This window comes from Opisthocomus hoazin, chromosome 1 (genome assembly GCF_030867145.1).
Source record: "Opisthocomus hoazin isolate bOpiHoa1 chromosome 1, bOpiHoa1.hap1, whole genome shotgun sequence".
In the NCBI taxonomy this organism is placed as follows: domain Eukaryota; kingdom Metazoa; phylum Chordata; class Aves; order Opisthocomiformes; family Opisthocomidae; genus Opisthocomus; species Opisthocomus hoazin.
This window is the reverse complement of record NC_134414.1, coordinates 14,185,243-14,207,226: the sequence shown is the minus strand read 5'-3', so window position 1 is coordinate 14,207,226 and position 21,984 is coordinate 14,185,243. Positions and strand designations below refer to the sequence as shown.

Below are 21,984 nucleotides of genomic sequence, written 5' to 3'. Positions count from 1 at the left end.
TTGACAGGAAGATCTCACAACAGGAATGCTACTACCTAGGTCTGTGTTTTAGATGACCAATTTATGCAAATCACATGTAAATTAGACATGGCCCCTTTGATTTCTGGTACGTAGCCAGCAACTCTTTCATGTTATAATGTCGGGTAACCTTTGCTTGACTGTTTTCTTTTAAAGTTAGCTACAGAACTGAGCTTTCTTTTTCTCTCTCTTAATATCCTTGTAAAGCACAGTAGGGTTTTTGTAACAAAAAGGTTGTTAACAGTATATGAAATCTGCTCTGTAAAATTCAAATTAGAGTATTTCTTTGTTAAAACAAATCCTATAATTATGCCAAGAACTCTGTGATTGGGAAAAAGAACATTACTCTCCAGAAACTTTAATAGGAGGATAATATCATTGAAAATATCAGTCAGGAGATCCTAATGCTACTCAGTGCTCTGGGATTGGGAAAAGGACCTGTGCATGGTACATTTTTGAATGCTTCCCCCCATCAAAAAAAGAAAAAAGGTGCTGTTTTCTTTCATGAGATAAAAATTGAAGATTTATTACCTTTTTTTCTATTTTAAATGAAAGTCAGATGCTAACATCTACATCAGTGAACACAACGTCTGGCCATTCTTAAATATATATTACAATTTGTGGCTCTGCCACTAGCATTTGAAATGCTGTTGAAATTCCCAAATTTAATTACGTGGCCTTTTTGCAGAATGGCTTTGCCTGGTAGAAACAAAAATGCCCATGCCTTCTCCTTGTGGGCTGGGCTGCAGAACCACCGATGTACAGTCAGGGCCCATTGCGCTGGAATTACGACTTTATAACAATCCTTTATTTACATACACTGCTGAGGCAGTAAAAACAGCAAACAGATTTTTTAACGGCAGGCAGCTGAAACATCCCCGCAGGGCATGTGCCCCCTCGCCGAGGCAGGAACGCAGGCAAGTTAAATCAGTTCCGTGACTGCTTTCCAGCAGTGAATTATGTTGACATGAAAACGGCGCGCGCCATTCCAGCAATAAAACGGGTCTGATCTTCAGAGCCGCCTGCTTCTCCCCCACCCCACGGCTCCCCTCAGTCTGAATTGGCATGCACATGACGCCAGGAAAAAAAGAATTACTGTAAAGCGTTTCATTAGAAAGGTTTCAATTTACTCATCATGAGATTGCTGAGCAATACTGTAAATAGACTCAAATAAAATCAATAGAAGGAGCTGTTGTCATGCTTCCTAGGATGCTAGGCGAATGGTTAACCTCATTCATTAAGTATGGAGTCTGAATCAAAGCCGTGTTACGTCCATGTGCATATCACAGCAGTGTTTCCTAGGGATTTAAATAATCTTGCTTAGCAGTTCGCTCAGTGGCTGCAGCATCCTGCTGCCTCAGAATGATTTTCTTTCGCCCTTGTTGTGCAGCACTCAGTTTCTTTCCTTCCCTTAGTAAGTAAAGACCCTTAACCACGCACAGGCAGCAACATTTGTCCTCGTGCTGCACATCACATCCTGGCTTGCCCGTGCTACATTTAATTCCTCCCAACTGTCCTCCCATCTCCTCCCACCGACAGCAAAGGCGATAGCATCCCTGATGCACCCTTTGCCCTGGCATGGAGAAGAGGCAGCTGAATCAAAGCCAAGGATCAGAGGAGATGCTCGTTGAGAGAGCTCAGCATCAGAAAAACCACGTTGTCAGGGCTTATTCTATAAGGGCAGGGTTATCCAAGCGAGAAACTTCTGTCCTACAGTCAGTTTTTCTCAGATCTCACCAGCTTTCAGCCTTGAAAACTAAACTGGTCTAAAGTTTAGGAAGTTCCTAAAGTTTAGAAAAATCGACTTGGGGAAGGATGATAAGAAAGGAAATATGAGAACAAGGCTTAAAACAATGAAAAACGAAGTAGCAACCATGGATACGAGGGAACTAAATGGACACAGTAAAGCAAAAAGCCCTGGACACAGTGGTTAAATGCTCCATAAAAAAGAGTTTAGTGGGAACTTCCCTAGGGAACCATGACCAAAACCACTGACAATCAGTAGATGGAAAGCTCTGAATTTGCAGAAGACCTCTCTGTTGACCATCATCTTTTTCAGAGGAAGTTTTAGTCTGCCAGAAAATGTGAGCAATGCTGCCTGCTAATACAATATGCGGAACTGGAAGGGAAACTTGTACATTACAGAGAGAGAATGATACATTTCTACAATATTGCCTTTCTGGATAATTCAAGTGGTGGAGGTGCTGCTATCCAGTTTTTCTGTCTGAAAACAGAACTTCTTTCATGGAGATCAAGTAGCCAAAACCTGCCTTTTGGAACAGGTTCTGCCCTTACCTAGATGATGCAAAGAAAACAGAAGCCATGACATCTACTGTCTGGTTGTCACTCCCAGATACCAGAGAATGGGAGACGGCTGACAGGCTGCCCAGGGAAGTGTTGGAGTCGTCATCCCTGGAGGCATTCAAAAAATGTGTAGATGTGGCACTTCAGGGCGTGGTTTAGCAGGCACGGTGGTGTTGGGTTGACAGTTGGGCTTGATGATCTTAGAGGTCTTCTCCAACCTTAATGATTCTATGAGATTCTACGAGAAAGGTCCTACATGTATGCCATTTGCTTTTTCTCCTGCTCAGATGCTGACTGTCCTTATTGTCTGGCAACTTGTGCACTACATTGCTGGATAGTAAGTCACTGGCACCAAATCACACGACCCACCATATAGCCCCTGGATAGGAAACTCCAACATGAGCACAGTTTAAATCAATGCCCTATAAACTCTGGATAATATTACTTAGACCTTGAAGCACACAGGCTTGTCAGGAAGCTGTAAAATACACTTTGGGGGGGTTTATGATGGGGCGGACTCACTACTTTCCATGCAGACACGTAAGCAAATTACTCACTCGCAAAAGGACCAAGGTGTTTGTGGACAGCTCAGTAATTATTTGCGACAGCTTCAGAAACAGAGAAAGGCAACAGTGCCGTCGCATCTGTGATGGACGTTTGAAATCACCATCTTTGTGTACAGCCTTCGATGCTGTAAATGGATCCTGAAAAATCCAGCTGAGCATTACAGTAATTGTAATTCTTTTGGTTTCTATAGAAATAGGATTATCCTAACAGCCAATAAATCAATTTCCTCCTGGAACACTAACGCAATGAGAAGGGCCCCCATTTCACCGTTATTTATAGAGCAAACAGCTTTTACACAATTTGCAATACCTATCAAGAGTTTTATAGAGTTCACGAGATTTTTCAAGCATGTTGCTGCATAAAACCATCTCTGGCAATAAATTCTAGGGGAAGAGGAGGGAGGGGGGAAGCTGCGGAGCAGTTGGGAGCGCTTACCACCAGATGGCACGCCGGTACAGGTGCCGCCGTGCTGGCAGGGACGCCTCTCGCAGGCATCAGGGTAGAGGACGCAGCCCAGCTTCAGCTCGGTCAGGCCAACCACCTCGGCGAAGCTGCTGCGCTTGTTCTGCAGCGGCAGCTCGTTGTTGTTTAGGACAACCGAATCCAGGCAGCCCTGAAAGCCGCTCAAGACCTGCGTCGTCCTCTTGTCGGTCAAGCCGCGGACGTTGTCCACTTGGACCTGGGCCCCGAAGTAGACGGAGCTGTCTGTGCCGAGGGTCTGGAAGTAGAGGGGGGCTTTGCGGCGCTCCACGTAGCTGTCGTCCAGGGACAAGCTCGTGACATTGCGATTCAGCTCCACGAAGACGGAATGCCAGCTCCCGTCATTAACAGCCCTGCCAGAAATTCCCAGGATTCCTGGGCCACTTCCGCAGTCCAACTGGAACCACAGTTTGCCATCGACAATCTGCAAGAGGAAAACACGAATCAAAGTGCTTCAGGCACTCAACCATGTCGTAATATGCTCTCACGGAGAATCTGGAAACACAGAGGGCTTCTAGACATTCTCTATACAGTGTTAAAGCTGCTCTGCTACATGACACTAAAATAGCAAAAAGCTGTGCCTTTGTCATCAGCAAATAACATAAGGTGGTAAATATCAGCCTCCTGAGAATCTACCCAAAGCCAACTACTGCAGTCAAACTGAAAATATAGAAAACATGTAGAAATAGAGATGAAGAATGCAGGAGAGGACTAGGATAATGGTATGTCTCACTGAACAGGGCATGGACTGGAGGACCCATGCTCTGCTCTTGGCTCTGCTGCTAAGCAGTCATCTCTCTCTGAGTAAGCCCCAATGTCTACCTGTGCTCTGCAATTCTGCTCCTGGTGGTTGATGCTACCAAAAGGATGATCCCTCAGCACAAGGGACCACCTCTGAGTGTCTGAGGGAGGCTTGTGGCAAAGTCAATGGCCACTGCTTTCAGCTGGGGATGTTAGATGCTCTGCTCATGCACTCATTCTGTTCCTCTGCAACCTTCTGGAGCATCTCAGCAAGGTGTGGATTTGTCGCTAAGCGCCATAAGTTCAGTTCCTCTAAGTACAACAGTAAGATTCTGGTTGACCAGAACTCAGTTATTTTCCAAGGACACTGTACTACCTGTTCTGTGTATACCTCAGAGATGACACAGGATGGCTCCTACTTTTCTTCCTTTCCTGATATTTATACTGGGTTCACAGCTTTAGAGGGATTGTTAGGATTGCTCTCTCCCCCTCCTGCTTCTCACTCATCTGAAGTCCTCATAAAAGGAAAATCTGTGCCAGCCTGCTGGGGCAGGCAAAGTGCAGAGTGAGGGAATAGGTATGAAGCGCTGCTTTCCTGATTAGCAGTTTACCCAAAGATTTTAGGTTTCTTTAACAGATGGCAGATAAGTTTAAAATGGCTGACAAGGCTGGAAATAATTTCCTATGACACATTAATTGGATTCAAGCTCTCCAAAACCTCTTGCAATTATTTTACCTTTATGTCATGCTCTAGGAAGTATTTATTTCTGCAAATCTCATCTCAAGACAGGTCTGTCCCATTATTTATCCCCATGAAAAGTTCAGGCGCTGTGCCCTTTTTCATCCTTCCCTGCAGCACACATTGCACTCTCACTGGTTTATCTCTAACACAACCCTCCTGCTCTCCCCCAGCAGAGCAGAGTTGCGATAGCCGTCAAGACAAGAACTCCCTTGAGCTTTGGTGGCCTACTAAACTGGCATGGCTAATGCAGATGCGAGGATACTGTATTGTGTCCATCTGTCTTTGGCCATTTTTTGGCTGTTTCTGGCATGAATCATAGAATGCTTTGCGTTGGAAGGGACCTTTAAAGGTCATCTAGCCCAACACCCCTGCAATGAGCAGAAATAGACCAGGTTGCTCAGAGCCCCGTCCAACCTGGCCTTGAACATTTCATGTTCCTTGAATAGTCATTTAAAACTGTGTTTGCTAGAGACATCGCTTGGCACGTGTCTGAACTGGTGCTCACACTCTTCACTGCCAGGTTCTCTGATGTGGTCTGACGGTAAATGGGTTACTGTTAATCTGCAGGAGCAGACAGTGCTCTTGAGCCATTATCAGCATTTTACCATCCCTGGAGTTCACAACACTATCTGGGGAATGGCTAAGGGAAAAATCTTGAGTTCTAATGATTTCTGGACTTCCTCGTCCTTTCCAGACCTCAGTCTCTTGACCGGCTGAATTTGAACTGGGCTTTAACCTTAAGCCAAGTCACACTGGGCAGTTGGGGTGTAAACCACACCACTCCACTGCTCTGCAATTGCTTGGATGGGGTGGACACAGAGATGCTAGGCATGTGACAAGCTCCCTATAAATGCCAGGGACATACTTGCTCTGCATGGCATAAGGAGTGTTAGAGGGATACACATGCAGAAGGAGCCAGAAGAGCAAGAATTAGCTCCAGCTATGGGTGGCTGGCTATTTTGAAGTCTTTGACCTGTAGGATGTAATGAAACTGAAGAGATGTGAGATCTATGATTGTAATACAACATGCTTGAGAGATGGATGTTGCTTGTTACTCCTACAGCTCACTCAAAAAAGGCTAACGGATGTATAAAAAAATATGTCTGGATCATTTTCATTAAAAAATCTTTTCATACAGAACTCAAAACTCAGCTGTAAACTATTTCTGTAGATTGAAATTGGGCCTATTAAAGCATCTGCTCAGGAGGAATCTTGGTAAACAAGGTGCTCTGATAAACTGAGCTGGTTTCTCTCCAGAGACAGAGCAATAGTTTCTTTTCTCCCTGTGAAACAAAATAGTCCACAAACCTTGAAGGCACTGCTCAGAAAGTGTGGTGTCGCTCAACAGGAATACAAATCAAACAGAAAAATACATGCCAACATGCTACACTTTGAAAAATAGTCATCATCGGATAAGCAGTTAACTTGCTTCTTATTCAAAAGGCTTTTTCCTGTGGAAACTGTTCTACTGATTGTGTATAATATACGCATACCTCCCCCAAGACTACTTATACCCTGAAGGACCTACTGCCTGCATGTCTATTACCCTTACTCACAGAACATGCTTTTCCAATTATCTTTATAAATACAACACCACATATGAGCACCTGGGATAAATATTACACCATTTGTATACAGGAAACAATGATCTAAAAGATTTGCCATTAAAATATGTTTTATACATCTTTCTCATCCACTTTTATTTCTTTTTACCAGCAGATGATCTGACCTACACAGTAAATATATATTGTCTGAAACGCTATGTTTCCTTCCTTTTATTAAAAAAGCACTCGTAACCCCCACCTCAGGCTAGAGTGAAAGATGGAAAGGACGGTCTGATGCTCACAGTACTAGCCTAATATATGATAGATATGCATGGGAATCCACACTCAGCAACACTCTTCCTCTGGGATCTCAAGCAAGTGATTAGTTTCAGGTCTCCATCAGTAAAAGAGGGATAACGTCATTTCCCCACCTCACACCAGTGCTTTACGGATACATGCATTAAAGACTGTGACATGCCCAGATACCCCTTGCAATGGGACCATAAAAATATTTTCATTAATCAGATTGTCACAGGCCTTGCTGTAGCGGAGCAGGGAGGAAATATTTGTCCCCTGATGGCCCCATGCCTCTAGGAGGATGAGGAAGAGCAGGAACAACTCGCAAGGAGCGGGGGCTGCAAAGAGCTCCTGTCCTGTCTATTTAGCAGCTAGGCTGGCCAGGCAGGGACGAGAAGGGTCCTCCACTCAACAGGGCAAAACGATGTCTCCACTCCATGCTTGAGCAGGTATGCTCTTACAGACACAAAATTTCTCACCTGCAGAGACGTACGAAGAACAGAGAAGGCTCCAAAAGCTGATGCAAACTGTTACATTTCAACAGTTTCATTCAATGAGCAAAACGGAGCCAAACACATATTGTAAATTGTATTAGAATATTAGACTGGCTAGGATGTTTGGCTAACATCCATATTTGTGTATCAACATAGGTAATAAAATGATCAAATGATTCTTCTGAGACCACCTTAGGCTCTCACAGTCCATCTGCAGTCACACACCATGGATACAGCATGCTGCCTGCTAATCTATCTGGGGAAATATTTTGTTAGCCGAATTACATTTCAGGTTCGTTTGTGTAAAACGGTATATTTAATTAAAATATTACTTGTTTCAACTCCAGCCATAACTGGGATCAAATCCAAGCTTCAATCCTATTCAGCATAAACCATGCAGCAGTAATGCATTAAAATGTATAATATACACTTAACTAAACCATGCAAAATTTTACATTAACCGCCTGGATCGAAGAACATACGCTTGCCTTTTACCGTTTAACAGCTATATTTCCGGCATGATAGGGAAGTCTTTCTTTACCTATTGTTAATCTATTAAATTACACAAAACAAGTTGAGTTTCTGTTACATTCCTTGATAAAAAGAAATAAATTATGGAATTCTCTCCTGCAATGGCCTTGTAATGCTTTAAATTGTTAATTCTTACTTTTCCCAGACAGACGCTACATGGGAAAAAGGAAATGATGATACTATTCTTGGCACACGTAATCTTTTCAAAGCAAAATAAAATGCCATCAACCTGCATCTCATTTTGCTCCAATTGTCTTAAAAGCAAGAGCACTCAACAAAAAAAATGGCCAACCTCTCAAAATCGATGAATGATTTTCTTTATTTGAAACAGCTGAATAAATAACACCCTTATTATTATATTGTAACAACACAGTGTAGCTGGTAGGCTTTCAGCAAAGTAGTAGACAAGCAGTTTGCTCTATGGAATTGATTATTCATCCAAGAAGGACACCATGCTATGATTATGAAATATTTCCATCCCTGGAGTTATCACAAATGTACAAGCTCCCAAAACTAAGCTAGTCATTTAAACACTGAAAACCATATTGCAGCTTTAATTTTTAAATAGACTGTAATGGGTGAGACTTGCTTCAAAAAAATCAATGCCACTATATGCCCCAACAGTGGCATTGGTGGTTTCTGCCCGTTCTCCCATGCGATAACACTATGTGGTTGGTCTTAATTTCTTCCACCCTTGCCTTTGTTTGGAGCTCAGTGTTGGTGCTGGGCCCTCTGCTGCTAATCCGGCAGATACTCACGTGCATGCTTAACGTTAAGGTATGTGAGTAGTTCCAATTGCCTTCAAATACAGGAAGTTAAGCAAGTGATTAAGTGCTTTGCTGGAGTGATGCCAGAATGCTCAGAAGAGCACAGGATCCCATCCTTTATCCTCTGTTTGGAAAGCTTCTCCTCATGTTTAATTTAATTGAAAGCAATGCTCAAATGATAACAACTTCACATTTATAGACCTCTAATTAATCTACTTAATGGCCTCATTTGTGAGCGCTTTCCTACCTCACAATTTACATAACTGGTTAAAAAAACCCCCAAACAACTAAAAAGGCCTTACCTCTAGTTTACTAATGAAAAAACATATCCTTAGAAAGTCTAAGGGTAACTTGCTTGAAAGCATCCCAGTTAGGGATCCCCAAAGTACAGTTCAAAAGTCAGCTGCCATTCCTGAAGAGACCTGCTACAGCTACATCCCTTGAGCATAATGCCTTCATCCGTCACAGAGCACTTTTGTGAGATCTTAGACTGCTGTTCCTCTGCTAAATGACCTTCAACAAAGCTGAAACTGACTGGAAACACATAATTCCTACCCCACAACTAAAAATACCTAGGTGACTGCAATGAGGGGCTCTCATGTCTTTATTTTTTAACAGTATGAATTTTCCTCTTTTGCCAGCAAAATCTCCCAGCTTCAAGTGGAGATTTCCACTCAGTTGCCTATGATCTGACCTGCTGGACTCCTTCATCATTATAGTTTTATACACGAAACTCTCACAAAATAAATTCTGCTATCATCATTCCAATGCCATTTCAGTCTATCTCTGTATCATCTCCTCTTGTTTTCAAGTGGCACCTTTCACCAGGGCCATTTGTGTTTTTCCAAGCGTTTTTCAAAACTACAAAACTGCAGACATTCTCTACTGATATATGCTTTGAGTGACCATGACAAAGACTTGAGAGAAGATCTTCGAGCCTGCAGTTTTGTTTTGGTTTCTGGAACAGGAACGTATACCATAAAGTTCAAACTGTGCATTCCTATGTGTCTCAAAGCAGAACTTAACTGTCTTGTACAAATCTGAACAATGCTGACAGTCCCCAGTGAATGACAGACAGCACTCCTGCTCATGAAATATTTCAGTCTAACAGCTATAAAATTACTTGTTGCCCATTAATAACTCATCTAGCCATTTTAACATTACCTAAGCATTCAGCCAGAAGAGTTCTAAAGACTGCAAATACAGACACAAAAGCCTCTGTGCCATTTCTCCCACTGCTGAATTACAGGACATGGCCAAGTTACAAAAGTCAGTGTCTTCATTTTGTACCTTAGAGGCTATAGCAGAAATACCATACACACAGGCTCTTGGATGAGCCCAGCACTCCTTCCCATCCAGCAGATATTTGCGATTGCACAGAAGCCCAACGAAGAACAAAAGTGCATGGAGAGTTTATCAACTATATATTGATTGGATATCACTCTCCAGCTACCCCATGACTCTCTCTACAAATAATCTTCATTCACAGAGTACAGAAATCTTCACATTGAGCAGGAGACAGGCTTTAAGCAGTTGGTTTCTGGAATTCACTCGACAGCAGTGAGGGCATAGTCTCTACCCACAGGCATGGACACAGGAGAACAGCTATTTCAGCATGCATCCTTTTGACTATATGGCCATACAAATGGCGAAATCTCACATCTCGTGCAGATTGGCTCCTGCATACAGGCACACATAATGTTTTTATAATGAACAGCACTCAATGGAGCATTTTCCAAGCAAAGTACCACTAACAAGATGCTTTTTTGATTGTTGCTGTTGCTGCTATTGTCGAAATTGCTGTTTTCCCTTTTTAGCATGAAACAGATCAGACTTCATCTTCTCAATCTACAGCTGAAATGAGAACAACATTCCCCAAATCAAGAGCCAACAGAAAACATATAATCATGAAAAACAACCACGGAAAAGATAAGTTATTTTAATTACCTTCAGAATTATACAGGGATTCGCTCTGGTGTACATTATAATCCCGTTGCTTTGCAGGGTTCGCAGACGGAGAGCCAGCTTGAACTCCTCTTTCTTGCTATTTTCAGATACCCGGTATTTAATGTAGCTATTCCCAGCAAAGCTAAGGGAAGTGTGGCCTGAAATAACCATTTTGAAAAGACACGTGTTCTTTTAGTGAAACATGAAATAATTCCTCAACTGTCAAGTTAATTAAAGGATTTATAGAGCTAATGAGAATGTCTGGGAAGAAATAAATAAACCCCAACTTTGATGGGAAAAAAAGCTGGCACCTACGACAAAGACATATTGTATATTTTTGGGAAATTATTTTTCAGGGGGTAGAGGAAAGCTCTTTTTCTCCATATTTATTAAAAAAGAGACATTTCTCCAAGTATTCAGCATGTTAAAGGTTATTTGCCCCTGGCAGTTCGCCTCAACCTCAGGCAGTTATGGATATAAAATTAGGTGTGGGCAGAAGCCAGTCAAACCCTTGCAATGAGTTCCCTGCAACCACTGCCCAGGACTACAGTGATACAGCTCAGTATCTGCTGTGTTCTCATCAGGGAAATAGCATATGTCCTCTGCCATGCAGCCCTGGATTCACTCAAGTCAACAGAAAGCTCCACTTCACCATCTTTCCACCCGGCTCTTGATATCCCAGGGAACAACACAGCTGCAGAGAACTAACAAATGTCCTCAAACTTTCTTGTTGGGATGATGTAGTGTTTTCATTAATAAAGATTGGAATTTCAGTAATCTAAATAGTAAGCAGAAGGGTTAATTATATTATATAACTTTGCCCATGGCAGGAAAACATCTGGCATAACAGTCTTTAGGAAAAGTCCTGTTTTCTCAGCAGTCTGTTTTACTGGGATTCAACCAAATCAGTGGGAATTTCCCAACTGAAATTGGATCATGGTCTTCATACAGCCCCATAGCTACAAACACAAGTATTTCACAGGGTATATAAACAGATAAAGTACATCTTCTGTTTACTTCAGTGGCACCTCTACCTACAAAATGAGAATGGCAGCACTTTGTTGTTTGAGTATATCCCCCTCTACTGCTGTGACAGGCACCTGAGCATTCACCAAGCTTTCCTGGTGGGCACTGGCAGATGAATGGTCTCCGGTTAGCTTCATACCCCACACACTGCATGTCCCCTGGACACGGCTTCTCCAGACAGGGATCATTAGAACCTGGGCAGAGTCCTCCTGCAATAAGTTAAAATACTGTCAGGGATACACAGTGTAAAGCACAATTTTCAGTAATGCAAGAGTAATGAAAGACAATTATTGATCTCACACTTCAGTACAAGCAAAGACTGGCTTAACAATAGTAACAAAAAAACCCCACAACCTTCATGGAAGAGACGTCCTTTGGACAAGTACGTAGCCAAACTGTTATGGTTTGTCTTCAAAGGCTGCCCTAAAACCCATGGCAATGTATTATAAAAACCAACTATTATGAGCAGTAACTGGTTTATAACTGGTGTGTGACTCTCAAGTCAGTCATTTTCTCACAAAGCCTTCCGTGTACGGGATTCAGGGATATAAGAAAACAAATGACACAAGCTAGGGAAGCCTTCTGGCCCAGCACACCCATGAGAAGCAAATTTAAGGAGGTAGTTCTCCCTAGGAGATGAAACAAGAAAAAGCCATTCCTGGGCTACAGAGTGACAGCCGGACTTTTCATCCTTATCCTTTACAGGACACGCTGCCAGCCTCATCGTACTGCATAGGCAAACCTGCCCTGTCCCGTGTTACTCCTGACATTTCTCACATCTCACATCCTACTGTGCACCTTGCCCAGGCTGCCAAAACCTATCCTCCTTTCTGCTGGTTGTGATTACACAAGTCCCGTTGCAGCTGGAACTGCATTATATCCGGGGGGGGGGGGGGAGGGGGGTAACTGGATTACTTGCTCTGGACACTAAGAACTCACAGTGAAAAAATTTTGGAAATCAAAAGTAAGTTGACTGTATTTCTTGACATTACCTAAAAGAAGAAAGAAGCAGCTTAATATTCTAAATAGGTAGTTGCAATTTATAATTATAAATTGGGCAAAACATTCGCATCCTTTTTATTTTGGGAGGTGCATAATATGGATAAAATTATTTTGAATGCTAGTATCAGCTCTTTTCTAACAATCTGTTATTAGTATGGAATCTAATGTTCCCCAGGAACAGATGAATTCAGAACTACTACTAAATTCATAAGGGAAGGAATCTGAAGGGACAGATGAGTACTGAGTTTTAAATTTGCTTAAAATACTTCAGCAACACAATTACATTAAGGTTCTTCAAAACTCCCTAAATTCTTAACATCTATCAAGCTGAGCATGTCAAGGCATACTTTAAAGCCTGTCAGTGTCAAAGGAACTTCTTGCAGTCCATGGGGTTTGGTTAAAACTTCTATACAACTTCTAAAAGTGTCTAGATAAATCTGTTTTGATTGCCCCAGTCTTAAAAGATTTGCAAACACTGTGTACAATAATGCAAAACACAATACAACTGTTGGTGCTTAATATATGAATTTTCAGGAATTGAGAATTGCACATATTCAATGTGCACCTTTGCACATCTGTGTGTGGCTGCTATGAATGTAGCCTTTAAATGCAGGAGAAAAGACACTCCCGCCCTTCCTCCTGCTGATTTGCAGCCAGAGCTTGAACAGAGGGAGAGCCAGCTGCCAGGAATGGACAGGCATCTCTTGTTTTGCTTATCAAATTCATTTACTTAATAGATGCAGGTGATGATTGTAACAGTAAGAAGTCAGCACCTTCCTACCCATCACTTTCTGAATATTGACAATTCTTGTTTATTGCAGGACCCTTATCGTATTCAAAAGCTACTTTATTTTTTGAGCATATGTATTTTATTTACAATTTATAAAGGAAGAAATCAACCTGTCATAGAGTATATCTCTGAAAGTAATGAAAGAAAGAATCTTACTGCTCTCACACTTTGGTACAAGCCAAGCAGGGCTCATAGTAAGCATAGCTGAAATTACCTGGCAGTGTAAGCATTTTCTGGAAAAAGATAAATTACTACTGCAGGTTTCAAAGTGGACATGGGCTGACTACAAATATGACAATGACTGTAAATGTCTTGCTTGATGTACAGCACAGTCAATTTAATCTTTAACATCCTCCCCTCTTTTGTCAAACATTTGTTTGAGAGGTCTATGCAGTAAACGATTTACAGTACTGCCTGTAGCACTGTTAGAAAATGATGCATGGCAATCTTTATTAATCACTTTAGTAGGTTACATTAACAGGAAAAACAGCTGCAATATACAGTCACACTTTAAGTCTTACAGATTCAAGAAACAAATGTCATTTAATAGGGTGGGCAACACAGAACTATATTCTATTTAAATGTAAAGTCTGCAGAATTTAACTGAGAATATGATGTTTTCTGTAGCTCTTTTTTGAATATGATGCTTTCTATAGCTTTTTTTTAAGAAAAAAATCTTATTCTTCGGAATTCAATGGCAAGTAACATTTATTTCTGAAATTGTAGCAGGTGGTTTAATATTCTATAGGCTTCCTTGTATTTTGTACTTCGTTCTTTTGGCTGCTTTAATTTATTCTTATGTGACAAATACACAGCATTCTGCTGTATGCAGAGTATATCTCTTCTCTGAACACACTTAAACCTTTTGTGAGGCTATAATTCAAGAGAGCCTCTGCGTAGCTGACAGACAAGTCATTCGGACAAAAGCCCCACAGCTCATCAGTGTGCAGCAGAAAGGGGCACTGAGATTGCCAAACGTGGCTCCACAAATTTTCACATCCCCTAACCTATGACTTTATCTTTGAAACCAAGCAGTAAAGCAGTAGCTTACTTTGTAATTAATCTCTGCCAGTCCTTTTAGCTGATTCAAACTCTGATTTGTACTTCAGAGTCATCCTTCTGCAGTCAAAAAAATATGTGGAAAGGATCTAACTTCTTTAGTGCAACTGTGGCGATACACTAAAGAACTGCTTATCCTGGCAGGCCAAGAATAGTTCTGGTAAACTACAAGCAAATCAACTTTTTATTCATCCTGCTGCAGCAGGATTTCATAGTTGTCACAAAACTTTTAAAACATTCAGACTTGGGAGAAGAAATGCTTCATGCCTGTCTGTACGGTTATAAGTACATAAGCTACAAATCTGCATTATTGCATTGCCCTAGCTAACGCACATTTTCAGGCTGATTTCACAACTACGCGGAGCAAAATTGTGAAATCATTCAAGGCTGCGTCGTCCACATCAAAGATTTACAGCCTGAGTTTAAATAAAATTATTCTAATGTTGCATTTCCAATCCAAAGAACAGGCTATTTACCCTCCAATAAGAGATTCAAGAAATATGGATTTGAATTGATTTCTTCTTTTTCTCTAGGCAAGTCCAGACAACCCGCAACATTCCCTTGCAACTCATGTCGATATTAATAAAGCTGTTCTCTACAAAGTATTACAGAGACACATGAGCTAGTGTCAGCCAGTGCGTGCAGGGGAAGGTGGAATAGACCCACTTGACTTTGATCTTCTTCAGTTTAATTCTCTAGAAGAAGGTACTTCCCTACTAGTACACTGAGGAAGAGAACACTTTGCCATTGCAAAATGAATCATTTATTTAATTCCTGTTCATCCAAAGAAGGATCACTTCCAGGAATATAAATACATTTTGAAAAGGGAGTGCTCCAACAGTTTTAAGTTGAGCCTTGCGATATTTGGTGGTTTTCTGTAAGCCCATTCTCCTGAATCTCTATAAATATCACAAAAAGAGCCTGTTTCTCTTGGTTGCAGAAAAATGTTCGAAAAGTGATTCCTGAAAGTCAAAGTCCCAGAAAGCAAATAAAGCAAAGCTCCAAACTGTTACCTTTAAAACAGTCTAATAATTAGCTTAGTGAGGAGGGAAGACAGTCAACTCACGAGCTGCAATTTTCATTTTTGGAGCATGGTCACCAGGTATTGTAAGCAAATATTACTCTATGCATCTAAGTGCAGGTAGCACAAACATGTTTCTGCACAAGTCAACCATGGGTTTCAGTTAGCACAAGCGCCCCTGGAAAACTGTGTGTCACACAGCATGTCCTAGTGAATCAGATTCTCTCCAAGTTTTAGAAGAAGTGGGACAGTTGACCTCTTCCATCCACTCCTGGACTACAGCTTCCCTTAAGACCCCTTAAGTGGTAGATCTCAATTCCTACTCATCTCGATTCTAGTCATGCCCTCACTTCACGCTTCAGCTCTCCCACGTTCTATACGAGATTGTGCATTCTCAGCACGAGCCTTAAAACGGGGGATATTCACAGGGAGAAACATGTCTCCTTACACAGGTGCAATGTTAAAAGCACTGCAGTCAAGTCAAGTTTATCAAATTTATCTGCTGTTCTTCGCTCCCAAGCACAGGCAGAAGACCTCCTTTTCCAGTCTTCCTGGCTATCTTTCCAAGACAACTCAAGGTTCATCAGTATGCGTGTGCTTCCTGAAAATGGGAAAAGTGGTGTTGCACACACAGGTACTCGGTTCCTGATGCCCAATCCTGCAAAACATTCAGATGCAATTTAAGGTGCAATGTGCGCTCTGTGTAGCAGAGGGCATGGAACACTTGTGAAGATTAGGTCCTATATTAATACCAGATCTTATAATGCATCATAGTCTATGATTTCCCTTTGTCAGAACATTCACAAAATGTTAGAAGTGGCTCCATAAAGGCTGAATTGCCTGGTTTCATGAGAAAGTGGTCCAACTGCTATTCACTTGATTAAATAACGGGGATGTGAGTGTCTGCACTTTTGCTGAACGCTTCTGGGTCTATTAGAAAAATTCTTTCAAACTGTTAAGCCAGAACCATATTAAACACTTGAAATGGAATTCATCTCATCTAACTTTAGGGCATGATTCATCCGACTGATTTCAGACATCTAGGGAGAGATGTATCACATCATTAAAAACACCTCATTCTTTCCGCTGTCTGCAAATGGGGCCTGGAGTGACCAGCTCAGATGTAGATACATACCCACATTTGTCAAGATGATTTCAATCCAGCCCTCTCCCATAAACATATTAATGTAACCTCACTTTTGTTAGATTATAATCAGAACAACTCTACAGCAAAGTAGTCCCAACAAACCCTGCTTCTTCCTTGCATCTTTGTCTCAATGCAAAAGAATGACGTTGCATCACAAAAAAACGAAAATACAGAATAGATTTTTGATTCTGAAAAATGAGAGTATCATGAGGACTATTTTACATGAATATATTTATTCCAGTCCTCCTATTTTTATTTCCCACTGACAGATGTTTGCATAACTCACATCATGCGATGGGAGATCGACAACTGCATAGCCCCTACAGCCACACTGAACAAACCCCAGTTTGGTACAGTCTTTTTCATACAAACACAAGCAGATGAGCCAGAAATCTAAGGAGACAGTCTGTTATTGGAAAACTCTTTAGTTCAATTTTATTGATTTTAAAGGCTTAGATTGATGCACCTGAACTTTCAAACTTCTCCTTCCAGAGCTGAGCTGCTGAAGCTCCGAAGTTCACCCACTGCCTGCTTTAGTCTCCCTGCATTTTCACGTTAGATAATGCCGTTTGCTCACAAAGGTAATCTAGGTAAGTTATGCACAGCTGGCATGCATAAATTGTGCAGATCTGTGACATCTGCCAGTGGGAAAAACACTCCAAGTATGATACATATTTCAAGAATGAGTGGATTAGTTCAAACTCAAGCTTTCTGGGTCATAATTGAATCAGGTCTCTGGAAACATATGCAATATTTTAATGGCTTTGTCATAATTCAAGCTATTCATATTTACTGGACTGGATCACAAAACTATCCTAGTAACGAAAGAAGTATAATACTTTTATTACACTGATAATGTCTTGCTAATGCGGTCTTGTTAAACAAGCCAAAAGAAATTTATTCTAGTATTTCATATTTTCTTCCTGACTTGCTGCATGTATGTGCATGTAGAAGAACTACTGATCAAGGAAACATTTGCATTTTTCTAACTCTTTTGCTGGGCCTAGTCTTCAGCCTTCATGAAATCTAAACTATACATACATTCTCTAATTAATATACTCTCAGAAGTCTGTGTCACCTCCTATGTGACAAAACACAGTGTGTGTCTGTGTATTTACCTAAATACCAAGACATTGCTTCTGGGTCCTTTACTTGAAAACAGTAGAAGAGGCTGAAGCGTTAGCTAATGTGGAGAAGGGCAAAGCATGGATTTTTACTTTACACCAAGATCTCTTATCTCTGTGCAAGTAAGAGGCGCCAAGGCTTTCACCTCTCTGGTAGCTATACTTAAATCAGCGGCTCTGGACACTTCTTTGTTACAGGCTGGCTGGTGGACTGGCCATGCACAAGCCCACCCCACGTCTTGTGGATCCCCCATGGGAAATCAGCACACAGTGGCTCAAGCGGGAGCTGTGGGAATCCATCCAGCTTTCCAGCTGGGCCAGGACAAGCTGCCTGTTTCAACTGTTCCCATGCAGCAGTCTCCAAGGCCATGATGAATGGTCCAGAGGCTGGGGACCACTGACGGTCTGCAGAACCACGCTGCCTCTTCGGCAGCCTGCCATACATTTTGAGGACTGACTGGTACTTGTCAGAAAAATAGGGAAATCGCTGTCCCAGCTGAATTTTTGTGCTTCCAGTGTAAACATGCTGTGCAGGGAGAAAAATGGAGAGAGCTGCTGGGTCAGAACTGTACTGCATTGCAAAGCCCTTTTTTTGGAGCTCAGCTAAGGGATTATGAGGCAGATCCACTTACTAGTAGCATCTGAAGGGAATAATACATCATTATTGACTTTAATAAGCAGTGAAATGAAATTATAAACAGTGAAACTTTTGGCTGCCAGAAATCTAGTTTTTGACAGTGAGGGCTATCACTGTCCCCATGGAGATGAGGATTTGTGATTTCTTGGTATAAAAATGAGACAAAGCTATGACTTAGAGAATATAAAAGTGTTTTGCAGACAGTGCTCCTACACTGGCTCCTGGACTCATCTGGAGGATATTGCAGCACTGTCCCTTTTAAACCTGTGAAAATCCTTTATTTCAGAGCCTTTCATGTGTAACAAAATGCAGACTATTGTTAGAAGAGATACATCTCCGAAACTTTTAATGCTGTTACTTAAAAATTGACCAGTCTGCTCTTGAATGTACGTGAAAATATCTCAGACACAGAATTCTGATATTTTTACAGAACTGAACTTCTATGGCATTATTATTCATGTGCCACAGGATACAATGATTTCTGGTTAAGTTTTATGCAGTTTATGCCTATTTTCATCCCCGCTGAAGTCAATGGTAAGACACGAAGTCCTGCTGACTGCTGCAGAAACAAAGGCTGGTTATCGAGAGACGTGGCTGCTGAATTCTTGCACTGCTCTGTGTGTGTATGTGTGCATGTGTGCTTAAGATGAGGGAGACTTAGATGTATTGATTTTACAGCAGCTTTTTTCTCCGCTCTTAAATGAAGTGGAATGAGGAGCAAATAGCCTGGCAAACAAAAGAAACAGAACTATTATTATAACTGCCTGAGGTTTTATACTCCAAGTGCAGAATCACAAGGAAGATTGGCTCTCATCTATTTGTCATATATGCCCATGTGAAATCTCTGCCAAAACGTGGAGCAGCCTGAAACTCAGCCAAAAACCTACCCTGTCACCTACTGTAGCATTAAAGGTCAGCAATGGTGCTTGCTTGCAGTTATTTAATACAATACTTCACTGGCTTCCACGCCTCTCTGCAAAACCGGGTCTGGAAAAGGCCTTTCCTCCTGCACTGCTCAGGTCAGGGGTCCTTTTCCTTGGTGACTGCTGGTGCACGGCTGTGGACCAGGCTGTTCTGCTACAGCCCCACTCCAGGTTTATTCCAGTGGTGGCACTGACTGGGTGGAAAACCACATCCCTCCCTCTCCTGTCCCTCCTTCTCCCTTTCCTTCCCCTCCCGTGGATGTCGGTTGATGGCTCTGATTATGGAGCCACCAGGAAAGCGGTCTTTGTCGTAAAAGGCCAAAGTTCGTCAACTTCCATTTACATCAGTAAACACGAACAATCCTTCCCGAGCCTGAGAAATCAATTCCCACAACACATCAGCCAGTCGTGCTTTAACAGACTGAATTGAAATGCCCGTTCTAATCTGCATCACAGGAATAAAAACAATCCTATCGCATAATGTGTAAAGATGGGAGGGGAAGAGGGAGCGGTACTCACCATTGCACATGCAGCGCACATTCCTGTAAAAGCGGGGGCACACAAAACTAATTCGTGCTGTGCTATAGGTCATCAGGGAATGTGAATCAATAGACAGACTTTGCTCACAGTGCTGTTCCTGACAATCCAGTCCAGAGCAATTCTTCTCCAAGATAGCAGAAATGCGAATCACATTTTCCAAATGTCTCCTTGCATTGGCAAGCTTCTGAATCAAATAGGCAGGCTTATAGAAACCACTGTTGTGCATCTGAACGGCAAACAGCATGTCAAGCTGATTGCTGCCTGCCACTGGCTGAATACTGATGATGTGTAGGCTGTCTTGTTTTTGGGAGAGCACCACGTTTCGCAAGGTACGCCGGAACCCGTGCATGTGAAGGCCCACAAAGTCTTCTGGGGAAATGTTCTCAAAGCGGATGGTGACCGTGTTCTGCAGCATTTCTTGTAGCAATTGCTCAACGTTGACCACAACATCGATGGGTACCTGGAACCGGCCATCACTGACAGAGACATTCAGGACATATTTGCCATTATCAAGCCCTCCAAGGGCAATGATCTTCCCATCATGGCTATTGACCTTGAACAAACTTTTCTGCTCTGATTTTAGTGAGTATGTGAGAACATCGTACACATCCTGATCCGTGGCATGAATTTTCCCAATGACTCCCCCAGGAAAATCATCTTCCATGGTGACAATGAAAATCTCCAGTGGAATGGCAGTCGGTTTGTGAATGCTCTCTTCAATAACCCTCACCTGAATGTAGGCGTGGGAAACCTGCTGAGGCTTTCCAGAGTCCTTTGCCTAATGCAATTCAGAACAACAAAAAAAAAAATCGAAATAAAACACACATATAACACAGCCAACAACCACAACTTCTTGCTATACGTATTTTCATGGCATCAGTAATTCTGAAGACCTCTCCAAAGAACTTCCCAAATGCATTTGCAAAATACATATGTAAAGAAACGTCTCAACCATTTCTAGCAGTGGAACTTACAAACTCTTTAGGGAAGCACAGACATCTCATCTAAGCGGATTGCAGAGAGAAGTGTGTCAGCAGAATGTCTCATTACTCAAACTGAAACGTTCCCAGGATCCCACAGCTATCACTTGTCCTCTTCACAACAGAGCCATGTGAATGTGGCAGTTTGGGCTCACTTCTACCCTGGAAAAGAGACTGCAGCCTAGTGAAATACTAGCAGGTTTCTGCATTGCTTGGTGTGCTCCAAAGTGTTCAGACCCTGCTTAGTTTGTGTGGATGTGAGGGAGTTGAGAGTTTTTCTACAGCACTCTGTACTACTTTACCTGAAGCAGTCAAGAAACGTGCTTGAAATAAATAAAATTTATCACCCTCCAAAAATGAAATAGGGTGCTTGTGCTGTTACTAACAATAAAATATGAGAGCAGCACTGCACTTGGACAGATGACTGTGTGACCCAGAGCATGTGTGATAGCATAATTTGCACTTTTTTATAGGGAGTAAAAGAGCAAGTATGACAAAAAACCCAAGGCCATCTTGACAGAAAGGTGTGCAAACTCAAATCAATGTCTTTTCCTCACTAAGAAAAATGTTTCATTGAAGTCACTATTAAGATATACTGCTCCACACATTTATTTGCTCCAGAGAAGAGCAGAAGACTAAACTACCACTGAGCAGAGACGCAGCACACATTCAAAGATCACTGTATTTGGATGTGGGAAGGAAAATTTGCAAGCTGAAGGAAAAAAAAGGCAGGATGGCAACAGTAACATGGACGTTACTGGAAAGGATTAGTAACTCCACGACACTCTAAAAGTCATTCATCCTCACTCCTAAGAGGGCTGGGTGGAGTATTTAAGAAAATATTTTATTTATATGTGTGCACACATACACGCGTACATGCACAGAGACTACATCCCACACCACTTTCAATTTTAACATTACTTCTTAATAAACGTAAGAGGAAGAACCTGATGGTGGAAAGGAGAAAGCAGCACTCTGGCACGTTTGAAGGGAAACATTTCTATGGTCTATACACAACAGTAAACTATAAAATATTTTTTCCTTGCAGAAATCCCTAAAGAAAATCATACGGGGAGAAATTAGGCCTCCACCATCCAGCAGTGTGGTTTTCTGAACATGCTGGTGCATCTCAGACATTGTGGTCTGTCTCATATTTCATTTATAGGACATACTTGGATCTATATAGCTAGAGGATGCTGCTTAAATTTAATTCTCATGCCCAGTTTTGGCTATACTGGAGCTCTGGCCCTGAAAGCAGGATATTTTAGGATGAAGGAATGGTAAGAAGGAAAGGTGAGGGTTT

The 21,984-nt window shown here is 41.8% G+C and overlaps 1 protein-coding gene across 8 annotated transcripts in view; it reads right to left on the bottom strand.

The window, feature by feature from the left end:
• FAT3 (FAT atypical cadherin 3) overlaps nt 1–21,984 on the bottom strand; it is a 439,942-nt gene that overhangs the window by 24,210 nt on the left and 393,748 nt on the right. For all 8 annotated transcript variants that reach the window (XM_075417267.1, XM_075417266.1, XM_075417271.1 and 5 more), the window contains 4 exons: nt 19,681–20,479; nt 11,533–11,667; nt 10,433–10,590; nt 3,325–3,793 (listed from right to left, as the gene is read on the bottom strand). In XM_075417267.1, coding sequence (XP_075273382.1) covers nt 3,325–3,793; nt 10,433–10,590; nt 11,533–11,667; nt 19,681–20,479 — 1,561 coding nt within the window. The remainder of the gene's footprint in view (nt 1–3,324; nt 3,794–10,432; nt 10,591–11,532; nt 11,668–19,680; nt 20,480–21,984) is intronic.